General features: G+C 38.0%; 1 protein-coding gene across 4 annotated transcripts in view; it reads left to right on the top strand.

Annotated features, from left to right (window-relative positions):
* GULP1 (GULP PTB domain containing engulfment adaptor 1) overlaps positions 1-26,707 on the top strand; it is a 146,354-nt gene that overhangs the window by 95,869 nt on the left and 23,778 nt on the right. For all 4 annotated transcript variants that reach the window (XM_053948307.1, XM_053948310.1, XM_053948311.1 and 1 more), the window contains 5 exons: positions 8,541-8,612; positions 17,669-17,767; positions 19,957-20,094; positions 21,439-21,555; positions 21,901-21,993. In XM_053948307.1, coding sequence (XP_053804282.1) covers positions 8,541-8,612; positions 17,669-17,767; positions 19,957-20,094; positions 21,439-21,555; positions 21,901-21,993 — 519 coding nt within the window. The remainder of the gene's footprint in view (positions 1-8,540; positions 8,613-17,668; positions 17,768-19,956; positions 20,095-21,438; positions 21,556-21,900; positions 21,994-26,707) is intronic.

Genomic DNA, 26,707 nt, shown 5'->3' on the forward strand with positions numbered 1-26,707 from the left:
TGAGGCTCAAAATCTGATGTATAAAATAATGAATATTAATTATTTTTAGGTGGCTTTCTTCAGTGAAGGTAAACTAATTTTTTTTTTTTTTTTTACTGGAAACAATCCAGTCAAGAATATAAATTTTCTAAATCGAGGTATTCAAATAGTGGGATGTGTCTTCAGGGAGTAGCAGAGGCTTTTCACATTTGAATATCCTTTCTAAAGGAAGTGTCAGGTTTTAAAATTATATAATTAGGTCTGTTTGTCCTCTCTTGATACAGAATGGTTCTTGAGCACACCTCCACCAAATAGTGGTGCAGCACTGAAAATTCTTGCAGAACTAAAGATGTGCTGCATTTTAAGACTGACCAGTCAGTTTAGAGCTGCCAGTTCTTCATTCTTGGAGGTCACAAACTAAATGGAATCTAAAATAATATGAGAGTAACAAGAGAGGGTTGCAGGAGCTGACAAGGATGTTATTGAGCATCTGTGGTTGGGTAGCTCGGTCACTTCCTGCACAAGTCAGCAGCAATTCAGGCCATGTGTAGGGTCAAGCTAGATCACATTAGTCAATACTATGCTTATTGGATGGGTTTTCTCCTGGTAGTTACCCTTAAACTTCGAGGCAGTATCCAGCTGTGCTACAGGAGGCTCTGCAGAGTTGATGAGTAGTGGCAGGGGAGCAGAAGACAGTGATTTGATGCCATTGTTTGGTGTAAGTGTCAATAGTGTGTGGATTGAAGGAAAAGAGCTGTAATAACTTGAGGATGGTGCCTTTGGGTTACTCACAGACATCTTCTGCTGCAGTAAAAGGATCTGACAATTTCTTCTACCAAAAAAAAGTAATGTTTTCACATGTGTAAAAAGCCAAAACTGGAAACACAGATCGTGTCCAAATTTAAGCACAATAGATAAATTTTGGAAATGTGTCATTCTTTAATTTACTCCTAATTTTGTCCAGCTTCTGAGAACAGGAGTCTTGCATGTGAAGGCTAAAGAACATTGCAACACACATGAGGAAAGAATGCTATCAAAAGAACCTGTGTGACCCAGTCACAGCCAGGGAATACATGATGAGAAATTGTTTTCCAGTGATGAATTTTCTCTCGCTGCCATTTTCTCCTGCCCTTGTTTATTACATGCCAAATGTTATCCTTGGTTTTATTTATCAGCTATGGGAAGTGCACCTGGGATCAAAAGGAAAACAGGCCTTCAGCATGATATACTACTGGTATTAGCATCACTGCCATTTATGCACTGGCAAAGTGTTCCCTTTCTAAGCCCTTTTCCCATACATCAAAGTTTAAGAATGTTCTAAAAGTGACTTGGGTTTGCTGGCCTTTTTTGCTCCAAGCTGGACTATCCCTAAGACATATCCCTGTTACCCTCCTGCTTCTGCCTCCTCACTCAGGGCTGGAGTGAACAGTCAGCTCCTGCTAACAAGTGTGTGGAGCAGAGCCAGGGAAATGTTCTCTCCTGTCAGTGCCTGAGGTGGGAGTCAGGCTGGGGTAGCTGTGCTGCTCTCAGCCTCTGCCTCTAGTCTGGGTAGCTGTAGGGTGGCTGCTGGTGGTGTGTGCAGTGGGAGGTCAGGGTACACCACCCCCAGTGGTGCAGTCTCTTCGGGGCATGGTTCAGTTTGAGGTGTGCTTCTGAAGTGCTGGGGAGATGGATGGACTGAAGAAATGCTGGCTGGTTTCTCTTGTACAACTGGGTTTTCTGTAGTGACAATCTTGACAACATACATGTGTGACCTTTACTCTCTCTCTGTATTCCAGCCTGCTCTTACCTCCCCTGTGTTGGTCCTAGCTGTCATTAGCATCATTTTCTCTTTAGAATTAGATGGTTTAATACAGAACACAGCTTTTATAGCTGTGTTGCAATCAGATTTGATTTTTTATTTTATCCTTGTTGATAGCCCCCTTAGTATGTGACCACACTGGAGAAGATTTAAGTTTTGATCATTTACCAAATGTGTCCTAAATTCTCCTGAATTTCTGCTTACAAAGAAGCTGGTTTTGTAACACAAACATATATTCCTATTGTATTTGTCTTTTTAAGTGCCACTTTCCCTTCTGGCTGCAGTGGGACTTGAGGAGGAATGTGACCTTGTGTAATTATTCCATTCTTTGGCCTTTAGGGCTACACCAAGCTGGAATCAGCTGACTTGGCCCACATGTCAGATTTCTTCCAGTCAGCAGCTCAATAATTTCTCCTTTTAGCATATCTGAACATGGGTTAGAAGACAGGTGTAGGTGGGATTAGGGCTGCCACATGTCCTCAGTTTCTCAGGTAGCTTTGACAGAATATTTCTAGGGATTCCTGTTTCCAGACATTTGGGCAAGAGCCACATCCAGGTGAGGTGCACTAGTCCAGGGAAATGTTTGTTGTCTGTCTGTCAGCTGTTAAAAGATATGTTGAGCTTTAGTTATCAAAAAATGTTCTTTATTACTGATTAATAGATCAAGACTGAAATGACTGCTTGTACGTTTGATGGTGGAGAAGTCTTAATTATTGCAGATGTAGAGAATAGAAGAAAGTATTGAACGTAATTATTTTATGATCCTTTTTGTAATGCTCTTTTTTTTCTCCCCAAATAATTCAATAACTTATGAAATATATTTTTCTTTCATTGTATCTTAATTACTGTAAATATTGGTGGATTAAATACCTGGTAATATTTGATTTCCATTAGATAACTTTTTTTTTAATTTTTTAATTGTGCATTCATCTTTTTTCTTTGCCAGCAGTACTTGAACACTCCCTCAAAAAATACCTAGAATTTCCTTGCTGTGTGCAGGCCACCACTTGTACAGAACATTAGATGTCAGACAAGCAGGGGATATTCAGGGAATGTGCTGATGTCTGTGCCACTTTGCTGCCTCAAACTCCCATATGGTGAGTTGGATTTCTGCTCTCATTTGAGTGGCAATCATGCCTGGGAGTTGTTTTTAAGGTGGCACTAGGAAAGTGCTCTCCAAAGGGGAAAAATCCAAACATTTATGTGCCCTGGCAAAAACATGTCTTTGTAGAGAACCAAGGAAGCTGCCTCAGGTGAGGAACTGGACTGTGAGGTGGGGCAAGAGAAGGAACCCAAAACACAAAGTTTTGTGGTTTGTTTTATGGTCCCTGTTGTCCTTCTGCTGTTTGAGGGATGGAGAAGGCTCACGAGAGCAAGACTGAGCAAAATGTCTGCCTGGGCTTCTGGAGTGGTTAAAGCTTAGACATTTGCTCAGAACTGGTCCCTGCTGTCTTTTATTCTCATTTTATACTCCATTGTTCTGGTGTTCTCACAATGGGGATACATTTGTCTTCCTTTCATCAGTAAATCAGCATCCCTGTAGAACTGAGGAGGTAGAAGGAGCTAATTTGTCAAAAGCTGGCAGCAGGTATCCAGTAATTTTGCATTGCTTTTTTTCCCCCTTTCTTTATTGTATGGATTTGCTAAGTACTGTTTTCATATAATTGCATTTAAGTCTGCACAAAAGAGAACCTTTTAATGTTCAGGAATTTCAGAGTAAAAAAGAAATGTGGCACTGTGAAAGACTGGGATTTTTTTCTAAGATTGAAATGTGATGACAAAGGAAAACAGATGTTGTTTTTTTATTAAAATATCCTACACTGCTCTCTACTGGAAGAGTGGAAGTCTACATTAAATTTTCAGAAGTGCACCTGAAACAATTTCTCAATCAAGAGTCAAGTTTATTAATTCTTTTTAGTCTGGTAAAACTATCTTTTTTCAAGCATGCATAGAGGTATTTTTTCTCCCCTAAGCTCTGAAGAAAAGCACCTGGATGTGCTTTGCATGTAAAGCCAATAAAATGTTGAGGGTCAAAATCTAAACTGCCAGGGGAAGAATTACTGGAGAGTTTCCTGCTAATGTCAAGGAAAAAAAGTGCACTGATAACCTTAACAATTCACCTGGCCTTACTAAGACCTGTTGGGCACATCAGAACAGCAGCAGGCTTGTCAGAAATGTAAGGGATTCTAGATGCCTGAAGTTGTCTTAAATTTGAATTGGCCTTTAATTGGGCCAGCAAAGTAAAAGATTATTTACCTTCTAGTTTAATAGTTTTTCCAGCCAAAGTACAACTCTAAAAGCAATTTTAATAACTTCACAATGGAATTGGACCAAAAAAAGTCTTGCTCGTGTTAATGCATAGGGAAATGTCCCCACAAAGGGTGTGTCTGATAGCTTGTTGTGTAAGACAGCCCTCCTGGCCATTCCAGGGCTGAATTGTCTCTCTGTTGCTGTCAGTGATAAAACCTCTGTTGATTTAATATGTTGAAATAGTGTCTGTTAATTCTTTGCAGCTGCATTATCTTGCAGATCTTTGCATGTGGAGTGAACGCATCTGGTTGTTTGCTAATATTGGATTAGAAACAGTTTGATCTGAGGAGTTTGTCTTGTATGTGGCTGGCCAGCAGCTCACTTTCTTTGTGGCAAACATCACTGTACATTAAAGGAACACTTAAATTCTGACTGATAGGATCTGTTGGCCTCATAAGAGTCGTTTCTGTTTGCAGACAGCTGTAAGTGAAATGAGAATGAGTAATATATTAGGAAAATAACTGCTCGTCAGTTTTGTGGGGAATATGGAAGAATGGCAGACTGCAGTGAGGAATGTATGGTAAAGAAAATCGCTTTAGCTTGTTTTATGTTATACAAAATATTAAATGTCATCTTCTTCCAACTTCTTAAAGTATCCAGCAAAAACTCAGTATGATGATGATGAACTTAATAGTAAACAACACATAAATATTTGAGTCTCATGGCATGCCTAAGTTAGGTATTGTGTCTGTTTGAATAGGCATATTATGCATGGAGTACACCAACCTCAAGAATAATGTTTTTGCTAGCTGCAGACAGTAAATAGATGCAGCAGTCATGTGTAAACATTTTTCAGCTGTATTGTGTATTTGAACACATTACTTATGTAAAGAACACTTAAGCATTTAATGAGTTTATTAGTTTGCATTTAGGATTAATAGTGAATGTTCTGAAGGGAAACTGTTGTTTTCTGTTTCCCTCTTCTGCAGTGGTGTAGGAGTTGTGTTAGCTTGACTCTCAGGAACAACTTAGGTTTCATTTGCTGGTGGTTCTGCATGAGTGAAGTTGCAGAAGGGAACCTCAAATGCTGAAAACAAGCATTGACTTGTCAAGTTCCCATCTAAAACTCTGGATCAGTACTGCTCCCTAAAGGAGCCTGGGCTTGAAAAGAGAGGTTTCACATTTACCCCTTTTGCTTTGAAATTTTTGTTGCAGAAACTCTTCCATGCTGAATAATTCCATTATTCATGCCACAGCTGGACCAACTTCCTGATATAACAAATTTTTTTTCTCTGTGCTTGTGAGAGATTTGATGAGAAAAATCTGCTGAAAAGACCATGACAAAATAGCCACCTTCCCATTTCATGAGGGTGGTGAGGTTCATTGGTTGTTGGTGGCTTCCCCTAGAAACCCTTGTGGCAGTGTGTCTGCTGTGTCAGGGGTTGTACAAAAGGCATGGTGACCTTGGCAGCTGAAGCCCCAGCTTTGCAAATGCATCTGTTTGCTTAGCTTAACTATCATGAGTAATTCCACAGGAATTGGTACCTGATATTAAACAGAAAATGATGATAGATGAGATGGAAAAGGTGCAGAGCAGATGAAAAAGCAAGCAATAAAAAGCCTCCCATTGAAACATTAGTTGTTTGTTAAGACTTTATTGCACAGTCATTCTTTTGTTACAAACCTGTCTTGGTCTGAAATTCTGTCTATATTTTTTCCCCAAACAGAACAGTCCAATTAATACAAATATTCATAATATATCCCCTTAATTGCTGGTTTTCTTTTTATTACTCTTACCAAGATATTAAGAAGCGAAGTCAAGCATGAGATGTGTAAGCAATTTTAACACACTTGAATTAACAAAAAGTACAATAGCAATTGAAGGAGATAGAAATAGATACAAACAGTGCAATCCATAGTATAGCCTTGTAATTTTTCTTGGTATTAACACTTAAGCTACAATTCTTCTTTGTGTATCTGCATTAAATGTGTCTTAATTATTTTCCTATGCTTAATACTTTATTATGCATGAGCTTGAATTCCACATCCAGTTCAGAACTGCTGAGAGCAATTGAAATTTCACTGGTGATGTTTAATGTCCAAACCAACACTCATCTGGAAGAGAGTGAATGACTTATGGAATTCTAGTGGGTTATGTTCTGTAAATGCTGATATAGGGCTAATGGTGTTTCTATATTCTCTGAGTCTTGGTTGTTTATTTCTTTTGTAACTTACTGAACAAACACAATGAGTTTTTCTTCAGGTTTTGTCAGTCTTTTAAAATGCTTTCAGCAGTTTATCTTTCCCTCCTCTCCATGATCATAAATGGTAATTTCTGGTTTGGGGAACATTACTATAAGCTTTAAAATTCAGTGACATTTAACAGATTCCCCAGCTGTGGCTGGGGAATTTCATGCTTACATTTTCTGAGGCAGTAGTGTGAATTAGCATGAGGTACAGGCTTCTGGGAAAACTGTATTTGTGGAAGGTACTGTTTGTGGAAAAATTGGTCTGCTGCAGGGATTTACTGAATACAGCAAAGATACCTTCATCCTTCTTGGACTGTGAAGCAGAGGAGAGTTCTGGGGAAATGACTGACTCTTTCTTAGCTTTATAAGAGCTTGGTCATCTGGATGGAAGCACCTAAATAAAAAATGTAGGGCAGCCCTGTGTCCTTCTGGAGAAGCAGGTGCAGGCAAGGCAGCATAACCTGGGGCATCTCTTTGTATGTGTGACCCAGTTCCACCCAAGGCCTGGCCCTAAATCTGTATTGAGAAGTACCTACAGTGCTTACACTGATACTGGTGCTGCCACTTTGGAAACAGCACAAGGATTAGGGAACAGGCAGGGATGAAGCATCTGTCTCAGCTTCTCCATGGGCAGCAGTGACCTGTGCTCTGCTCACTGAGCCTTGTCCACACCTGCAGCTCTTGTTTCCTGTTTCTGCAGGATTCCTGCTCTGTGTATCATGTACCTTGAGGTGCTCACAAACTTACAGCAATTATACCTCTGCTTCTTGTGTTCTGCCAGGTGTGGTGGATATGCTTGTGTGCAGATATCTGGTAATGTTGGTGTTCCAGCCTTCCTCTTAGACTCTCATCTGATCTTACTCGTTTGAGGTTTTTTTTGCTCACACTCATCTTTCCCTTTCTGTCTCAGCCACATGCAGTATCCATCATATCCAAGAATCATTCTTCCTTCTCTACAGGCATTATGTGTAGCCATCACTTGATCACCCCCTTGGTCTAAAGTCCTTGGAGGTGTTGTGTGAAGGACATCAAATCGATAGCAGAGCCTTCTGCTCTGCTCTTCCAAAGCCTTGGTCTCCTGGCTGGAGAAGTGTAATCGTAGAGAATATTGACAGCAGATGTGTGTGGTGTTTTGGTTTACACACTGTTGTTTTCAAGGTCGCACATCATATCTCAGAGTCAGTAGCAAATGTCTAATGAGGCTTCATTATTGGTGGAGCTGCACAGTTTCTTTGCAGGAGTACCTTGGGCACTCTGACTGCACTAAACATGTTTGGAAGATTTAATAGAAGTAAAAATTTCAGAGTCACTCTGTTTAAATTGTTTGTATCTTGGCAAATTTAAATCCCTTTCAGAATGGCTATGACTTAAAAATTGTGCAAACCTCTCTGTGTCATGGTACACAGAAAACTGTACGTTGGGGAAAAAAAGGAGGATTTTTTTCTTAGTGTTATTTTAACATATACATGTACATGATGTGACTTAACTGTACTTCACTGTGAAAACTGGGTGACAGAAAATCAATTAGTGCATCACACAGATGGGTTTCAGGCAGGATTATCATACATTTTGTAACAGTACAGTAGAAGGCAAGTGTGACTGTACAGAAAAATAAAAGCATTTCAGTGTACAAATAAAGAAATAAGGCCCTTTTGCAATATTATGCTTTATATATGAAAACATATGTGTTTGGTTTTCATTAAGGCCTTACTTGGTAAAAATATGAATTGTAATAGAAGCTACTTGAATATGACTCTTGTTTTACATAAGCTGGAGCCTAGTCCCTGTAAATCTATGTTACTATACCAAGCAGCTCTGAGAGGAAAATCAGTTCTTTTAATTTATCTCACATCTTGTATGAATGTTTTAGTGACAGAATCCAAATGATTGGCTCATGCTGATTCATGGGAAGTATCTTCCATCGGTATTTTGTATGCGTTTTTTTATTATTTTCTAAAAAGAGTTATTACCTAAGCAGTAATTTCCCTGTGGACAAAGGTACTTGAACTCCTAATTTACAGATTTGTATAGGATGGTTTTTTAAAGTCAATTTTGATAATGCTAATATTAGTATAGAATGTAATTCTTGCTATTCTCTTGATTAGAAATAGCTGTGTGAAGGTTTTTTTTTTTTATTTATCAACTACTGAAACAATTGCCTTTCCAAAATGCTGTTTGAAAATAATTGGAAAATAAGATTACTCAACTTGATTAGGCCTTTAAATGCATAACTTACTGCTCACAAATTACAATCTTTTCAGTTTCTAGGCAGTACAGAAGTGGAGCAGCCCAAAGGCACAGAAGTTGTAAGAGATGCTGTTAGAAAATTAAAGGTAAGATTTTTTTAATGAAACATAAATGGAATGTACTCTTAACCTCTTTTCACAACTAAAACACTTGGTAGGTTTTCAAGATGAATTCACTGGCTCTATAAGTCGTTGCATTTACTAATCTCTTTACTGTGTAGTTTCTTCCTTATTATGTCTGTATGGTCAGGTGTTCTGCTGTGTACAATATTTAGTTGTCTTACAGATTTTACAATAATTCAGAAATATTTATAAAGTTAATATACTTCACTGGCTAATGCTTCTCCTTCAGGCTCATTTAGGGCTTCATTAATACAAGCTGAGGTAGCAAGAATTTGTTTTAGCCGCCATCCCCAGCTATGGCTGAGAAAATCAGACTTTTGCAATTTCCTCTTGGCTATGTGTGCTTGGGCACCAAGGGACTTGGGGGACAACTAAAAATATCTGACTGCAATGACTTATTGAGGGTTGTTTTCAGTTAATGTGGCTTTGCCTTGACTGCTCAGAGCTCTTCAGACACTGTGAGCTGGGGCAGGGAATGCTGATTGTTCCAGTCCACTCCACTGCCTTGTTCCTGTGGAATTGCTTCATGCTCAGCTGCTCTGAGCTATTGGCCCTTCAGTTTACTTAGATGTAAAAATCTTTTTCCCTGCTATTGCATTTTTCATAACTTTTTTGCAGGCTTTTCATTATTTGTTTAAACAGGTTCCTTGGAAATGGGCAGGAAACTTGGGGAGTCAATATTGAAAAAATTGATTGTGTTATTCCCATACAAAGAAATGCAGAAGGGGAATATGAGGCTACTCATGCAGCTCAGCTTTTAAGGCTCTGTTTTCCCTTGAGAAAACCATCTTTACAAGATGGATCAGTAATCTTATTAAGGTATTGAAACACATTCTTTGCTGTTGTTCTCACTCTACCAAAATAGTACAGCTGCCTTTAAAGATTCATTTAGCTGATTCTTGGAGTGTTTTATGCCAAAAAGACTTTATTGTGCTGCAGATAGTCAGAGTCATTATTGCCTAGTTGTTTTCAAGTGTTTTAGGGTAAGTTTGACCCTTTTTTAAGCATTGCAGCATTCTCTCAGTGGAAACAAAATGAGTTTGTGTGCACCTTGGGTAGTTTGCCTTTATAATAAATTCCAATACCCCCAGAAAAATCAGTTCTGTGCAGAAATCTGTCTCAGTGATATCTTGCTATGGAGCAGCTTTGCTTCTGTTTTAATGGTGTTTTATTGCACTCCTGAATCAACCAAATGCTGAGTGTCCCTGCCTCACTGCTGGAACCCCAGGCTGGCCTGGGCTCTCACTGGTCACTGGAGGCTTTGGGTGGGTTGAATTCTATGATTTCACATGTGGAAATTGTTTCCTCTGAGAGAGGGTCCAAAAAGGATTTCAAATAACTGTTCTCAGAAGTGTGGGCAAAGCCAGAAATGTTGTGTGTGTGTGTCTTTGGTGCCACTGGAGTATGTAGATACCTGCTCTAACTTTCTACACACATTCCCTAAATAAACCACCTTGGAGATAGAAGTCTGAATAGTTGCTGCCAGACTTACATTATTTTCTTCAAGTTTGGAATTTTGTAGCTTAGCTATCAAGTATTGCATGTGATCTTACATAATCACAAGTTTATTAGAGAACTTCCAAAGTAAATAAACATGATTTTCGGAAGGACATGAAAAATCTTGGAACAGAATTCAGAGAGCAATGAAAATGCTTTTATGTTTGAAACAATCCCCAATTAATTGGATATTCATTTGAAGGCTGACTTACGTCGTGCATCTGAAGTTGTTGAAGAGAAGCCTGGAGGTACTGGATTTTTTTATTAAGCACACATCTGCAGGTTGTTTTTATAAAATGCTAATTGATAATTTTTAAGCAATTAAAACAGCTTGAAAAGCTAATGTCATATTGAAAGAAATGTTGAAGAAATATGAAGTGGTTTGGGGGTAGGAGGGTTTTTAAAAGACGTGTAGCTTCTCATGCCATATTTACATTTTTAAATTATCTGGATTTGCTTTTATTTCAATGTTATTAATCATAATTTTTTTTTAATTAAAATGAATAGCTGGCAGAGAAACAACTGACACTTCCTTAATGTTTAGAGCTGTTTTTACAAGTGACATGCATTACTCTAATAAGCTTTTGAAGTCACATGCTCCAGTGATATACGGACCATGAAACACAGCCACCAGAAAGCATTTTTCTTAAGCCCTCATGTCACCAAACTGTCAGAGTCAAGATTTGATATACAACTGTTTACTTCTCTAAATCATCTGAAAGCCCTGAACTCAGCACAAAAACTTGAGTTGCCCAGCGCAGAACCTGCAGCTGCCATTCCACAAACTGATTTTTCCCAGCAGATGGAGCTGATGTTCTACAGAAACATAAAGTATCTTGGACAAACCTTTTCTTGATGCTTTGTTGTAGTTTTATCCCAAATATGGCTTTTATATTTTCTTGACATTTTTTTCTGGGACAGTTGCAATTAGAAGATAGTTTTATTTCAAGCAAATGTGTTTAATTTTTCTTGAGGATACTTCAGTGGTTTTTTCAAGGTGGGATTTCCCCTTGTGTTTTCCAAGTGCTTGGAGCTGTACTGCAGGAGAAAGAAGAAACTTGAACACTAATGTTTTACAATGTGTTTGTTTATTTATTTGTAAGATAAGGTGAACTATTATCATAATTTATTACAAAACGTGTTTTCCTTCAAGTTTTCTAGTCAGTATTGTTTCTAGACTGAAACAAAAACTCAAGCACGTGGCACCCAGATGCTGTATCCAAACATGCCTACGGTACTCGAATGTCTACATGTTGTCAAATCACACTTCATTTTATTAAATGATTACTTTCCTTGATTAATTAAGTTTATAACTTCTCAATCAGACTATAAGAATGAATTTGATCCTTCTTGTAAGGTGTTGAAAGGGTTGCCAGAGGTGGAAACAGGTAGAAAGAGCAGCATGACAGATGGAGGAAGCAGCATAACCAGAGCAGTGGTAAGAAAGCTGCATGGAGGAGTGTTAGGAAGAAACCAGAATAAATACTTGAGTTTTGGGCTGTTTCTTCTACAGCCTTCCAGGGGATGTTTTGTGAGGGCCAAAATAAGGCTGTTTGCTTACCCACCTTTCAGTTCATTATCCTTTTTTTCTCCCACTTTTCTTCTGTAATTGGAGATGACCAGACAAAATGCAAATAGAATGAATCACTTTGAAACCACTTGAAATATTTTTCATCATGTCCTTGACCTCTAAGGATACACAGAGTGAAGAGTGCTCGTTCACACACTTGCACACACGCAGAGATGCTGTCCTGCTGCTGCCCTTAAAGGACAATGTGTGGATATTGTTCTGAGCTCTCTCCCGTGTTAAAGCTCAGTTTCATTTGTTGTTGAAAGGACAGAGGAGGAGGGTGGAGTACAGAGAAGCTTTTAATATTGGGATAAAGAGATTTGCAGCCAAGCCTTCCAGCCATGACTGCTCTCTTTGAAGTACTACAGAAAGCAGAATTTGTGGTTCAGAACCTATCAAGGGCATCCTGAAGACCAACACAAGTCAGATGAGAAGAGCTGAATAAGAAAATACCTGTTTACCCTGCCTCTCAAAAAACCCAAAATTAAACCCTCCCCCTTTGCTCAGATCCTCCCCCTTCAAAAAAAAAAAAAAATCAACCAAAACCAACCAACCAAACAGGAAAAAAAAAAAATCAAAAACCTACCACAAAAAACCTCCATGCCACCAGACAAAATAACCAAAATATCTCAAAACAGCAACAACAAAGTAGCCCACCCCAAATAAAACAAAACACTAAAATCTGACAGGATTTAGAGATGGAAAAAAAGACTGCACTGTATTGTCTTCTACACTGTAGATAATAGATGGATAGCCTTCCTCTCAGTCCACTGTGTGTCTGGAAAATAAAATACAACTTATTCCAGAGACATACACTGCTAGATGGCTTTTTCCCTGCCCAGATGATTGAGAGATTGAATTTTGCAAATAATTTCACCCTTTGACAGCTATTTTTTCAGAGGCCATCATTTCATTGTACCCACATCAAATGTCCATGAGAGTTTGGACCATAACATGACCAATTAGATAACATGAAGGCACTGCAAAAAAATGCAACCTGGTGGGTTTTTTTTCAGACATGTTTCTTTATAATGAATGTTGTAATGAAAAAAAAGGAGGAAAAACATTTTCTCCAGGACAGGTTACAAAGCTGTTTCCCAGCTCATCCAATGACCCTGTCCTAAACCAGGGCTCTTTTAAGGTTTGAACTGCAATGTCTGGTTTGTCACTGGTCACTTGCATTAAATAAAGGAGTTGAACCTCTGTTCCCTGGGATGGAGATTAGCAACCAAAGCACAGGAACATCTCCCTTTTGATGTCTCAACTATTTTTAATCAAATCTTGAATTGTGCAGGGAGGTGTAAATATTAAATAGAAGCACATAGTTTTGATTGGATGGTTTAAATTGATTTATAGATCTATAGAGTAAATAGTCTTAACAATTAATTCTTTAGCTCCAGTTCCTGGTTGTCTTGAAAACATGATTTTTTTTTTTTCCTCATGGCATTTTTGTTGGTTGTGGTTTGATGAGACTTGATACCTAAACACATCAAATTTAATTTTAATAACACTCTCAGAGTATGCATTTTCGCCTGCTGCTGTGATAAATTACAAAATACATGGATGGTTTTTCTTTTTTTTTCTTTTTATTTTTAAAGCTAAGTTAAACCATATAAAATAGGTTTATTTGTATCTGTTCCTTTCCCTAAAAATGCCATGAAAATATAATGTTAATTCTGAAGCAGTTGGACATAAACTAGCCCATCCCACTGAGCTGGACCAAACCTGGGTTTGTGCCTGAGAACATTATACATATAAACTAACAGTGTAAGAATTTGGCCCATCGTGTCTCTTCCCAAGCCATGCTGTGATTCATTATAATTTTATATCATTTTCCATTTTGATGCCAATGGGAGGCTGCAGATTTTTACCCTCTTAAATAATCCTGTTACTGTGTGAGATACAAATATTATTTGGTTTCAAATGTCTGCTATTAGGAAAATATAATGTTTGTGCATCTCCCAGGTCCAGAGGTCCCTTGGGGTCGTCCTTAGGTAGAAGGAATGACTAGAAATAAATAAAAGAGAAAATTCCTGATACCTGACTCAGTGATGGGATGTGCTGTTCAAACCCTGCACAAGTTTGGGAGGTGGCTGAATGTGGCATTCTGGAGAATGTCAGATATAAAAGAAATTGCTGATCAGTATCTGTGCGCTGTTATTGCACAGGACAGTGGGCAGGAAAAATGTTAAGAAAGGAACTGCCACAGATTTTCTGAATTAATCTTTGTGTGTTCACTGTCCCCAGTAAACCTTTGATTAGAAAGCTCATTTTCCTGGATGTCTGTGTGGAGGGGGCTCTTTTACACTTGGTTTCTTTCACCATTGGCCTGGTTTTGATTTTATGGAGTGTCTTAAAGTGGGTTTTCCAACCCTGTGGTAACTTTGCTAAATATCCTGTGAATTTTTTCTCTGTTTTGTTAATATCCTTCTGCATTTGAAACCCTCAGCAGAAAACATTGGAGTGTTTTCTTGCAGGCAGCTGATGCAGTGCAGACATTGTTGTCATCTTAAGGATCTCTTGGAAATATCTTCCCAGTTTTGGTTTCATGAGAAGGTCCTCAGTTAGTGGAAGTCCTGCCACATAATCAAGACTTCATTCTTCCATCCTCACAGGGTAGTCTCCCAAGAACCAAAGTTTGTTGCCACATGTGGGATTTGCAGGGTTGCTTGTAGGAAACCAAGGGGCTCTGCTGGGATACCCGCCTGTGGTGTTCTGGTTGATGAGAGTTCTCTGTTATTTGCCCCTTCACCAGTCTTTCTCTGTGATGATTTTAGATTTCAGAGCGTTAGTTAGTTTTCTCTCTTTTTTTCTTTCCCTCTTATTTTTTCTGCTTGCAGTTTTATATCAGTATTTTTTTTTTTTTTTTTGTCCTGGTCATTGTTCAATAATGTCATGCTTAAGAAATAAACCCTGCTGGAATACATTAGAAACATATCTTCCCAATGACAATTTCCTGTTTATAACTACATCTGGAGACTAATGTAACTAACTTAACTCATACTTTCTTTCTATTGCTTCACTTTCTTAAATGTAAGTGGCATACAAATACAGATGCTTTGTCTACTTGGACAAGCTGCATTTTTTGTAAAATATTGATCATCATTAATTTCATCTCACTTGAATTCTCTAATTCTTGAACTGGATTTCTGCTTTTTTGAGAGTGGAGACGTGGTAGGGTCAGTTTGTTCACCCTTTTTTTAGAATTGGCACAGAACTGCCTTCTGGAACTTCCTCAGTGTTGTAAGTCTTCTTGACTACTTGGAGCAAGCTTTGGCCAGCTGTTCTGAAACTTGTGCATCACTTACTTTAAAACCTTTTTCTTTAAAACTTCTTTTTAAGAAAAAAAAAATACAACTTTTTTCATGTTGTAGCTGTCTTTTGAGACTCTGAGATGATTGCTGTTGGAAAGTCAAGCATTCCATCATCATTCTCAATATATACCATGAGTTTAGCAGTGAAATCAAATAGTATTTGTGCTTTCTCTTCACTGCTGCACAGAAATTCTCATGCATGGCTTGTTTGCAAAGGGACATTTCCAAAAGGTCAGGATTTGCTCGAGTTCCAGGCTTTTAAGGATGGGTTGTGCCCCAGGGTTGTCTGTTCCATGGGTGTCTTCCTGAGCACCATCGAGTGCATTGGAAACTGAGATGACCAAACTGTCCGGGTGATCTTTGGGTTTTGTTCTCATTCCATTTATAACCTGGCAAAGTGAGAAAAGGGATCACACATGTCCTCCAAGCCCCCCCCCAGTGAAGGGACATCAGGAAAGTACAAATCAGAGAGGAAAGCTGGTGGATGCAGCTAATGAATAAATGCATGATCTGAAAACTATCTAAAGATACTTTAAGTTTTATATTCATCTTGGAAGAAAAAAATCTGTGCTAATAAAGCAATGATTGCCCTATCTTTTTCCTCTTTAATCACAGACTTGGAAGGCTAAATTTGCAGTATAAAATTCAGGACATTTGTGTGGTTTAATGAGTGATTTTTAGAAAACATTTTTTTTCTCTGTAGTGAATTTTAATTGTTCTTTCAAGTCAACAGATGCCATTGGACAAAATGCTGTAAACCAGCAGTTATTATTTTTAAAATTTTATTTTCTATAAAATGTCTTTTAAAAAAGTTAAAAGATGCATATGGCATGGTACACCTTAATAAAGATACAGGGATTAATGTGTATTACCAGTGTATATAGCAAGACAAGGGCTTGAAGTTAAATTCACAAATGGGAAAAGGATGTGTTGCAATACATGATGCTGAAGAGGCAGAACTAGAAATTATATTTCCTTGACTCTCAACTAATTGGTTTTCACAAGTAAATAATCCTATATGAAATATAAAATACTTTATAAAATACTTGGCCAGTGACTGTAGCAGTTCTAGATGTTTAAATGCAAAATAGGTATTTATATTTAAGAGTTGGTGTTGAGAATGGCACAGAGTGGTTTAGATGGGGGATAGCTGTTTGAGGGTTTTGAGGTGGGAGGGTGCTGTTTGTTTTACCAAGTGTGTGATACTTATCAGCTATTGGGGTGCATTAATCAGTAATGAAGTGTCTGGGTAAATCCTGTTGCTGTGTGAAGTTAATAGGATCAATTATCAATTAATATTTAGCTATCAAAAGTCCAATAAGTGCCTTCAAAATGAAGAATAAAATTGAGAAGAAGGGAAAAACAGGTTCATTTTGTGCTTTTAGGGTGGTTCTGCAAACTAGTTAATAATTTGCCATGAATGAAGCTGCCTGTAAGCAAAATGAAATAAAAGAGATTAACAGTCATAAAGCACTTGTGTTATGGGAAGATTTTTCCAAGTACAAGCTGGAAAAGGATCAGAGCAAAAACCCTGAGCTATCACTCAAATGAATAATTAATTGTAATCAGAGTTTTTAAGGATTTGTGGGAGAGGTGTCAGTTGGCTACAGCCGAGTGCCTCACAATCACAAGGCAATTCAGTCTTGTGTCTTCCAGGTCTGCTAGGACAGCACCCTTGGTGGCACCCTAGATTCTTGATGGCACTGAAAGCCATTGTCCACACTGGCTTCTGACATGGAAGACACTGAACAGAAGAAACCCACGTTTGTAGTGGTGGGGAATGATGCACCTGGTTTATTCTGGAATGGGAATGTTGAGGATAATTGTGTTCAAACATAGAGCTCTGAAGCAGAGACTCCAACTTCTGGCCTTTAGTGGATCATCATCCTTATTTGTGCATTTGAAAATGCCATTCCAGGCTGTCAAAGACTTGAGAGTAGAAGGGCAACATTTTGCTCTGGTAACAAAGAGCAATCACATATATTTGCTAAGAAAGGTACCCAAATTTAGGGCATTTCTGAACTGTCATGCAGGGCGAATTTGAGATACTGTGCTGATTTTATAGGCCATGTTCACAAGAGAAAGAGAGAAAGGCAAGTACAGAAAAGGAGAAGGGAAAGGATGGAAAATGTATTGGATTGGAATTATTGCCCAACCCAGTCATATAAAGTGCTGTCTAGCCACCATCTAGTGGACTGCAGGCAGATAAATTCTGAGAATAAAACAGATCAAGTGCTTCTTAGGTGTTGACAACTGCAGTGCTTTCAAACCAACCCCATTTAAAACAACTGATGGAATATCTTAAAGGAGCATCTGGAAGTATCCTCCATGCACGAGTATAGAAGTGACAAGTATTTGAAGTATGCAAGATCTTCAATTAAGTGCATAAAAAGCAGATAAAAGTTTCAGGGAACATGCTAAGTAATTTTAAAATAATTCTCCTTGAATTTTAGGAACATTGTGTAGTGTGCAGTTAGAAATGCTGGTCTGTGCCCAATGGAGACTCTTGGAACAGTTGGTGTTGTTTATTGAAGAAGGAAGGAAACAACTTCAGGTGGAGGGAGTTGAGAGAAAATGAGAATTAAAAAACAAATAAACTCACTATTAATGTGATTGCTGCTGTGCTTTTTGTGTTTCAGTTTGCAAGACACATCAAGAAATCTGAAGGCCAAAAGACGCCTAAAGTTGAGTTACAAATCTCAATCTATGGTGTAAAAATTCTCGATCCAAAAACAAAGGTAAGAAATTTACATGGTTTTTTTTCATGCTAAACTAGTAAATATTTGTTTCACTGGTTTTAAGGTTTTCATTGTTTTGTGTTTTTTAAAGTATTATGACTAAAGCCATTCTGCTGATGGAAAAAAATCTTCTAAAATACCATGTTTTGTTACAACACCTGGGTGACATCCTCCCAGGAAGGTACATGACAGTCCTGAAGGCACACTGTAGCTGGGATTCAATGGCATTCAATTTTTTTTAATCCTTCAAACTTTGAGGAAGATGAAAACAATGACCTAAATAAATGTTAACATTGCATATGATAAAAGCCTTTCCATATATATGTTGAATATTGAATTTGGAAGATTCTTTTGATCCTGCTTCTTAATTGTGGAGTAATTGCTGCATCCAGGCAGTGGCAGTGCCTTTTCTCAAATGGTGGCTGGAGTTCAAAGCTACAAATGTTTGCAGACCACTTTTGCTCCAGGCTCCTTACACAACCAGAACTCAAGAGTTCACACAAAAGCAGAGGGGACAAGAAATATCCATGTTTAATTAACTTTAATTGGAGTTTTTGCATCTTCCTTACAAGATAGAGCAGACAGGGGTGCTAAACCCCATATCCTGGCAAAAAACTGTTTTAAAATAACAGTTTGAAATGCCAAAAGATCTTAGCCTTCCTGCAGAGATTAACAAAAATCTGTGGGATATATGTTCCTGGGGGAGTAGGAACATTCTAATCTCTTAGCAATATTGTTATTACAATTGAGTTGTTATTACAACTCAAGTAATAATCAACTCTGAGCAGTCTTTTTATCTCCCCCACTTCGTTTCTCGTAGCTGCATGTAAATTTCAATTGAGTTCTCCTTCTTTTTGCTCAGTTTATAAATGCTTTAGGAAATTCAATTTCATGTTATCAGCACTAATTAAAGTCTTTTTTTGCAGTGTGTTTTTGAAACAAAGCACTTCAGTGGGGATATTGGGTTTTAGTCAGATAGTGAATATTAATGGCAGTAGAAACAGGAGGTCAGCTTATGTATCAGGACCTGATTCTGTACTTGGCACTCAAAAAAAGGATTGTAGAAAAGTGGTTCTGTCCTTAAATGATATTAAATAATTATATGGATCTGTAAACCTCATAGTGCCAGGGCAAGCACATGTTATTATCTCTGTGTGTTGAAGAGCACAGGACAGAGATCTGGGACATGGGAGAAATGGAATACTCAGAACAGCTGTAAAGACTGAGAAAATGAACTCACTTGGGGCAAGGGGAAAAGTCTGCCCATAGGGTGCATTTTTTGGCTATGTGGTTGTGTGCAGAAAGGGCATAGCCTTGCTTATGGGCTCACAGCAAGCTGGGAGCCCCAGTGCTGCACAGAGACTTTCTTTTTTTTAATAGACAATAGTTCACATCTAAAAGACATACTTTCCTTTAAAGCAAATACTGCTTTCCCATGTAATAAGCCAAATAAAATAAAATACCATGAAGAGACTTGTTGAAGAAAAACAACAAAAAAAAATAGTTGAAATAGTTTATTTCAGTCCTGTCAAGCTCTTGCAACTGAAGACCGCTGCCATTGCAACTTTTTAAATAGATGGAAATTGCTTTTTAATGGAAAATTAAATACAGTAGCAAAAATATACAAATAATAATGCTTTAAAGCTGCTTATGTGGCACCTCAAGTAAACAAGTGTTTGCGTGTCACGTTTCTCTTTACTTGGTTAGCAAAGTGATTTTATTTCTGTTTTCTGTATTTAATGTAGCAAAGTAAGGACTCATTTCAGTAAACACATTTTAACAAACCTTGAGAGATGATGAAATTTAAAGGTCTTGTGCACCTGGAAAAATAACAGATTATTTTACATAATCAGGCCCTAAATAAATTGCAGAGGGATGCAAAGCAACAGTAAAATCAATTTTCTAGCACAGAAATTACTGTCCAAATAAACATTTCCAGATAAATGCTGTCCAAATAAAAACTTCCTGTTTACATTCAGTAAAAACAGGAGTGGTTTAGGAGATGAGTTTGCCAACTTCTGTTACACTTTAAGTCCATTTTAGGGTGCTCTTGTGTGCAATAAGAGGCATTCAAAAACATTACTGCAGCTTGCCTGCTCTTATGAGGAAATGCAGAGCTTTCCTTTGTGCATCTTTATCCTAAGCGAGTGCAGGAATTTCTTAAAAATTACCTTTCTGATTGTTTGCAGGAGGTCCAGCACAACTGTCAGCTCCACAGGATATCCTTTTGTGCTGATGACAAAACTGACAAGAGAATATTTACTTTCATATGCAAAGACTCAGAATCAAATAAGCACCTGTGCTATGTGTTTGACAGTGAAAAGTGTGTAAGTACCCGGGAAGCTCTGCAGGGCTCGAGGGCACTGTGCTGCTGATGGGTCTGCCTTGAAATGAGGTGGGAATGGTCAGTAAGAGACAGCCTGCCTTTTAACTGGGACGCAGTTTTTCGTGCCAGCATGGTGTCTTGCAACTTAGATGCATTAAATTAAGGCCGAGTCTCTCTCTTCAGTGATCTGAGGTGGTTTTCTGGGATAATTTCTCTTACTGCCCAGCTCAACATCCTGGGGGAAGCATCTGCAATACTCTTGGAGAACAGGCTCCATCCCACCAGGCTTGAGATGTTTGCACAGCTGTTTGCAAAGATTACTGCAGCTCTGGGGCTGAGATACCCTTGCAGGCTTTTCTGCTGATGTGTCTGTCTCTGGTTTTAGTGTTGGGGTTTTTGTGTGTTGTTTGTTTTTGGTTTTTGGTTTTTTTTTTTTTTAATCACAGCAAGGTTCTCCCTTCTTTGTCCACCCCTTTCCCTGCCACATCTCTCAAGTTCAACACCACAAAGCGCTCCCAGAAAACTCATTGCACCAAGAACATTCTCTGGTGTCTGAGACAGAACAGTTATTCCTTACTGTATTTACTTTCTCTGCTAAAGTTCTAAGCAAATGGTGTGACCTTTTATTGGTCCTTTTATTGCTTTAGAATCACTTGTTTCTGAAACTTTGGTGTCCTCCATCAGCTTCCTGTTGGCTTATGTCACCCCCATCATTTTTGACATAGATATTCTGCACTGACCGTATAAACACATCATAACATAGGATATGAATCAGCATAGAACTAGTAAATTATTATACTTTGCACATACAAATGCAATATCTGTGGATTTTTTTTTTCTGGATATATGTAGTTGGAAATAATTGGGCAGTTAAATATTTGTCTGCAGTATCCTGAGTGAGCTTTTATAGTACTCACAAAAATAAGTGTTGAAATCCAGATTTCAAATCAATAGGGATTAAAATATCCATTGGCATGAAAACATTATTTCATTAAATCTAAAAGACTTTATTTAATGATTGAGCAGGCTGTATGTGCTTCAGAAATCATCAGGAAAAGCCATTGTGCAGTATGGTATCTGTGTTTATGGAAATTGAAGACATAATTTATACTGTCCTTTCTCCTTTCTTTATCCAAAGTATTTTTACATTCCTTCATAGCATTTTGCCGAGGTATTTTGCTGAAGGGTGCTTGTCATGATCCTTTGTAGTGTTGGATTCATGGTGGATGGGGCAAAGCCTTTGAATATGATACATGGTATAAATTATTTTGTGATATTCTGAAATGAAAGGAGCTCCAGCAAATATTCCTAATTTACTAATTTCAGTGTTATGTTTTATGTAAAGGCGGAAGAGATAACTCTAACAATTGGTCAAGCATTTGACTTAGCTTACAGGAAATTTCTGGAATCCGGAGGAAAAGATGTTGAAACAAGGAAACAAATTGCAGGTTTACAGAAAAGAGTAAGTTTTGAACTATATTTTTCTTTTTAAGACATAAAAGTACATGCTGCTGTATTTGCATTATCTTCTTTTTATGGAAGCATAATTTCCAGCATTATTCTCAGATTGCTAAGGTAAAATAAAAGACTGAAAACAAATCTGTTAAAAAATATTTTGTTTTTCTGTCCTCCAAGGACACTAAAAAGAAAGTTTGAAATATGGAGGATACTGAAATTTAATTATGTTTTGCAGTCAGATAACTAATTAAACCTTGATAAAAAATCACCAGATCTCTGATGAAGCTTATGCTCAGTGGATACTGTTGTTGAAATCCCAATAGCTGTTGAATAATCATTTGCCTTATAGATTCAAGAATTAGAAACTGAAAATGCAGAACTGAAAAATAAAGTTCAAGATTTGGAAAACCAGTTAAGAATAACACAAGTACACGCGTCTCCAGTAAGTACCTGACAAGACTCTTGTATCTGAGGTCACTCTGTATTTATAATCACTTTATGATCATTCTGAGCATCCCTGCTGTTCCCAGAGATTGCCATTAACATGCAGTGATCAAGTAGCACGTTTGTTGAAGGGCAGTGTCACCAACAGTGACAGGGTGACGAGCCAGCAGAAGTGCAAACTGCAGTCTCTCCAGCTGTGCCTCTTCCATACCTATTTGTTGCTGCCTGAGGACAGTAAATGCTCACTCGAGTAGAGAGCTGAATGTGCCAGCTGAGGGTGAAAAACCATTCTGCACTGGAAGGATCTGGTTCCTAAATGCTGCCTGGGAGCTCCTCGCAGCTTTGTCACAAGCACATGGTCACCTGTGGCTGACAGCCTGCCTGCCAAGGAGTCCTTAGGTCTTGGGAGCTAATGCTGGGTGCTAGGGGAAGAGGAGCAAGGGTGGGCTCCTCGCTGGAAACTCCAACTGCTCTGCAGCTCCTGTAGATGATCAGGACAGAAGCTTGTTTAAATTGCTGGCTGGCACTTCCTGACACCTAGGCAGGACCTCCAACAATGCAGGTTGCACTGCAGACTGGTCCTTATGATTCCTCTCTTCTTACAAGCATGTTCCATCTGTACAGCTTTAGGCAGCTGTCAAAATAAATCCAGTTTCTTAATGTATGTGTGGCAAAGTCTTTGAACAAGAGGAACTGCTTGTCAGCTGTGCATTTTGAAGTGCCTTGTTCCTGCCCTGAATCTTCACCCTTAAATGGATGTTCAAAAATGTGGGCAGTGTAAAAGCATATTTGCAGTGGTGCTGACGGTTTCTCAGTAGTGTCTGTACACTCTTTATGTTGATCAGATGCTTGTTCCCATGAGGGACTGCCATTTCATCTTACTGAAATCCACTTAGAGGAGAGAGCACCATAAATTATAAATACTGTGTAACCACCACAGTGAACATTTTAAATTATGAATGTCTTCTCACTTACGAAGCATTCAGTGATAGGTAATCAATTTTAATGCTAGATTTAATATCAAGTTAGTCAATTCTTTCATCTTTCATTTTCCTCATGATTGCATGAGGCAGTTTGTTTTTATTTATGAATATAATAACTAAATGTATATTTGAATGCAAATAAATAGGCTCTTAAATGCATTGCAAGCAATTATCTTTTCATTTAAATTAAAGAACTTTGTCATTTCATTAAGCAGAAAAAAGAAAGAAAATTATTAATAATGCCCCAAAATTATCCAGTAGTTTGTGATTTTTGGTGTCTTTTAAGACAATAGTGTTTCATTCCATATTAAAGAGTTAGGGTCTGAATTTGTTAATTTGACAGCCACTTATAAACTCCCTTGTTTTATTGTTGATTATTATTGGTACAGTGAATAAGCATATTGCTTAAATAGCACTTGTGCTGCAACAAAGCTATATAATATTGCTAATTATTGATATTAATTAATTTCAATAATCACTGTTGGCTATTAATTCGGACTTTTATTTTATTGCTTTATTTACTCCTTTATCTTGAAAATGAAAGCCCCAAACATTTCCTGTCACAAATGTTTAAAATTGCAGTAAGAGCCACCTAAGAGCCTGTTCAATACCTGCATCCCTTCTGACACAAAACATTCTATAAATGGATGAGTGTTGGAACAGGATGCCCAGGGGGTTGGAGCTCTCTGTACTCTTGGAGATGCTGGACCTTCCCTGAGCATGGTCCTCAACAGCCTCAGCAAATTGGATCCTATTTCAAGCAGGAGTTTGGATTAAGCTCATTTCCTTTTTCAGGATTCTTCCATCAGTTGTGCAGCCAAAAATTAAAATGAAACATATCAACAAACCAACCACGCACCCAAAGCCAAGCACATTTTTAGGAAAAGGTCTTTCTCAACTCCAGGCCCACAGCTGTTCCCACCAAGCACTATCGAGAGGCACCTTTCAGGCAGCTCCTTTTAAACCAGATCCTGTGGAGATGGTAAATCAGAGCTCTCAAGTGTGCTGGTGTAGGAGGAACTCCATGCAGTGCAACTGTCAGGTTGAGAATGAATGAAGGAATGGACTGGTGAGGTTTTCAAGTGACTTCAGTGCAGAGAAAAATATAAAAATATTATCTTTTATACAAATTGATAAATAAAATTAATATATTTTATTAGCTATATTATTTATTAAAGATACAATTATTATATTTTATATAAACATAAAATATTTTAGAGCAGTTTGAGTCAGTTAAAACGATTATCATCTAATGCCTGGAATAGCAGTGCATGTGGTGACACCTATCTCCTTTTTTACTACATAAGCAACAAATACGTATGAAGGAACAAAATTACAAACAATTCATAAGACGATTGATTGCCTGTTATGGTTTACAATTAATTTTTTTTCACTTTTCATTCAAATCAACTATAATTTCAAGTATGATTCTGCAAAGTCTCAATTCTTATCAGAAAAAAGTGTTGCAAAAATTTCTTTCCCCCTATTTCCACATACATTTATTTGTCACATTACATTATACTTATTGTCACATTACATTTCTGTAATGAAAAAGGTCACTTTAGTTTTAAACTAAATAATTGGTGGTTTTTTCTGAATTAAAGCTAAAAATATCTGTACTGCTGCTGCTCTGTCTTCAAAATTAAAGTAACAGATCTATATTGTGATTTTTTTTTTTTTTGTCAGAGTAAACTTTTCAGATCTGCTGATAGTATTTTCTGAAATAAAATAGCTTAAATGAAGCTGAATATCCGACATGGAGAATAATACCTTGTTTGAGCCCCTTTCTAAGCATTTTTGGGTGGATGGGGAAAGCTTCCTTCCACGCAGATAGTCTTGGTATTACATGCTGTGAACGTAAGATAATCGTCCCTGTGATTTAGAACAGATTTATGAAACTATGTTTTAAGTTTTCTTGCATTTTTCATATCACACTGTTGAATCATTCAGAGATGCCAGTGGCATACAACAGCTTTCTGAAGCTTTTCTTGGCCATAATAAGCATTTTAATTTATTTATATTTTTTTAATCTTTTACGGCTGGAGCTCCTTATCTGGCAGTCCAGCTCTTCTGCGTGCTGAGGTCTAGGGAAGGGATTGTTCAGTGGTCAAAGGAAAGTTTAAGCCTTGATCCTTGACACCTAATGTGATAAAAGAACACATTCCTTTAAGTGGCATCACAGCAGTTTGTAAAGAAATGTTCAGTTTCAGAAGCCAGCTACAGATGGCTAAAAGTTGCTTCTGTTTGTGCTTAAACAGTGCCTTGGATTTTCACAGCTTGTGCTTTCCTTTTTGTATTTGGTTGTCTGCATGCTCTTTGTGCTCTCTCAACATTTGCAGAAGTGCTCCAGTGGCTCCCCTGTCTCTCAGGTTGTTGACTGAGCCCTTGCTGGTCAGTGCCTGGCCCCAGCAGCTGGTGCAGGACTGCAGCAGCTCCACCAGCAAGGGGATTAAACGAGGATCCCCTTCCCAGAGCAGGGGGTGCTGCAGGGACCTGTGCTGGCAGGGCACAACCAGGGCACCAGAAACACTGACATCGCTCTGGGCTGCGTCCTCTGCTCCCTCGGAGCCCATCCCAGTGAAGCCAGGGGGTCTAGGCAGGCACAGAGTCAGGCTGGCAGTGATCAGGAGGGGGATTTCCATCCCCAGGAGAGGAGACTTAGGGGCTTGTAGAACTTACTGCACATGTAGTGTGACAGCACAGGATGTCACTGTCATGCTCTGTATGGTAAGATACTGACCCAGGACAGAATGCCTTTCCCACCTGGCAGTAACTGGGAAGCCATGCTACTATTTGCATGCACTGCCAGTCTATAATTTCTTTATTCCTGCTTATGAGGTACATTGATTAATCATTCTAGACACATTAATCTTCCCATTAGTTTTTAATGAAATGAAGAAGGGAGAAAACACTTCAGGAAATTTGAAGTGCAGCAGGATTTTATATTATATCACTTGATTTGTATGGCTTGGGTTTTGTTTTGGTTTCTTTTTTTAAAAAGCAAGCCAATTCTGCTATTTTTGACAGCTCAGTCTTCTGATTCACAGATCATTTTCCCACAAGCAGGACCAGATTACATTTCCTGTTTTCACTTCAGTATCAAAAGAAAATAGAATGTGAGAGCATCTTTAAACTGTGGATGGATAACTTAATACGTGTATGGGTTGAAGCATCTGGTTCACTGCACATTAAAAAAAAATTCAACATGTTTCAGTTCTAAACAGATACATCCATGCTGCCATTTGAAATAAACTTTTCTAATTTCCTGTTGTCACTGAAAATAGGTTTGTAGGTAAATATGAAATAAAACTATTTGCTCTGGATCAAATGTAATACTATCTAGACTTAAAATTCAGATCCTCTTTTTACTTCTAAAATGTTTTTAAAACATTTTGTCTGTAGTTTCACAAACTACAGACAAAATGTGATATGCCAGGATAGACTGCAATGTGTGGCTTTGCTGATAGATTTACTTCTCAAAAAGGAGTTTGCCCTGTGCTCATATATTGAATTCTTGGGTAATAGTGTTGAACACTTTCTTTGCAAAACATAATACTAAAACACCTTAATTTGCTGATCCTTCATATGAAATGTGTACAAATTGATGACCTATCCAAAAATCCATGCATGGTCTATCTAAGAGAAGGAAAGGTAAGATTAAAGCTTTATTTTAAGCACAGAATCAAAAATATTTTGACTTGATAATTTCATAAGAGAGAACGTCTTCCC

Source organism: Vidua chalybeata, chromosome 7, assembly GCF_026979565.1.
Source record: "Vidua chalybeata isolate OUT-0048 chromosome 7, bVidCha1 merged haplotype, whole genome shotgun sequence".
Taxonomy (NCBI): Eukaryota; Metazoa; Chordata; class Aves; order Passeriformes; family Viduidae; genus Vidua; species Vidua chalybeata.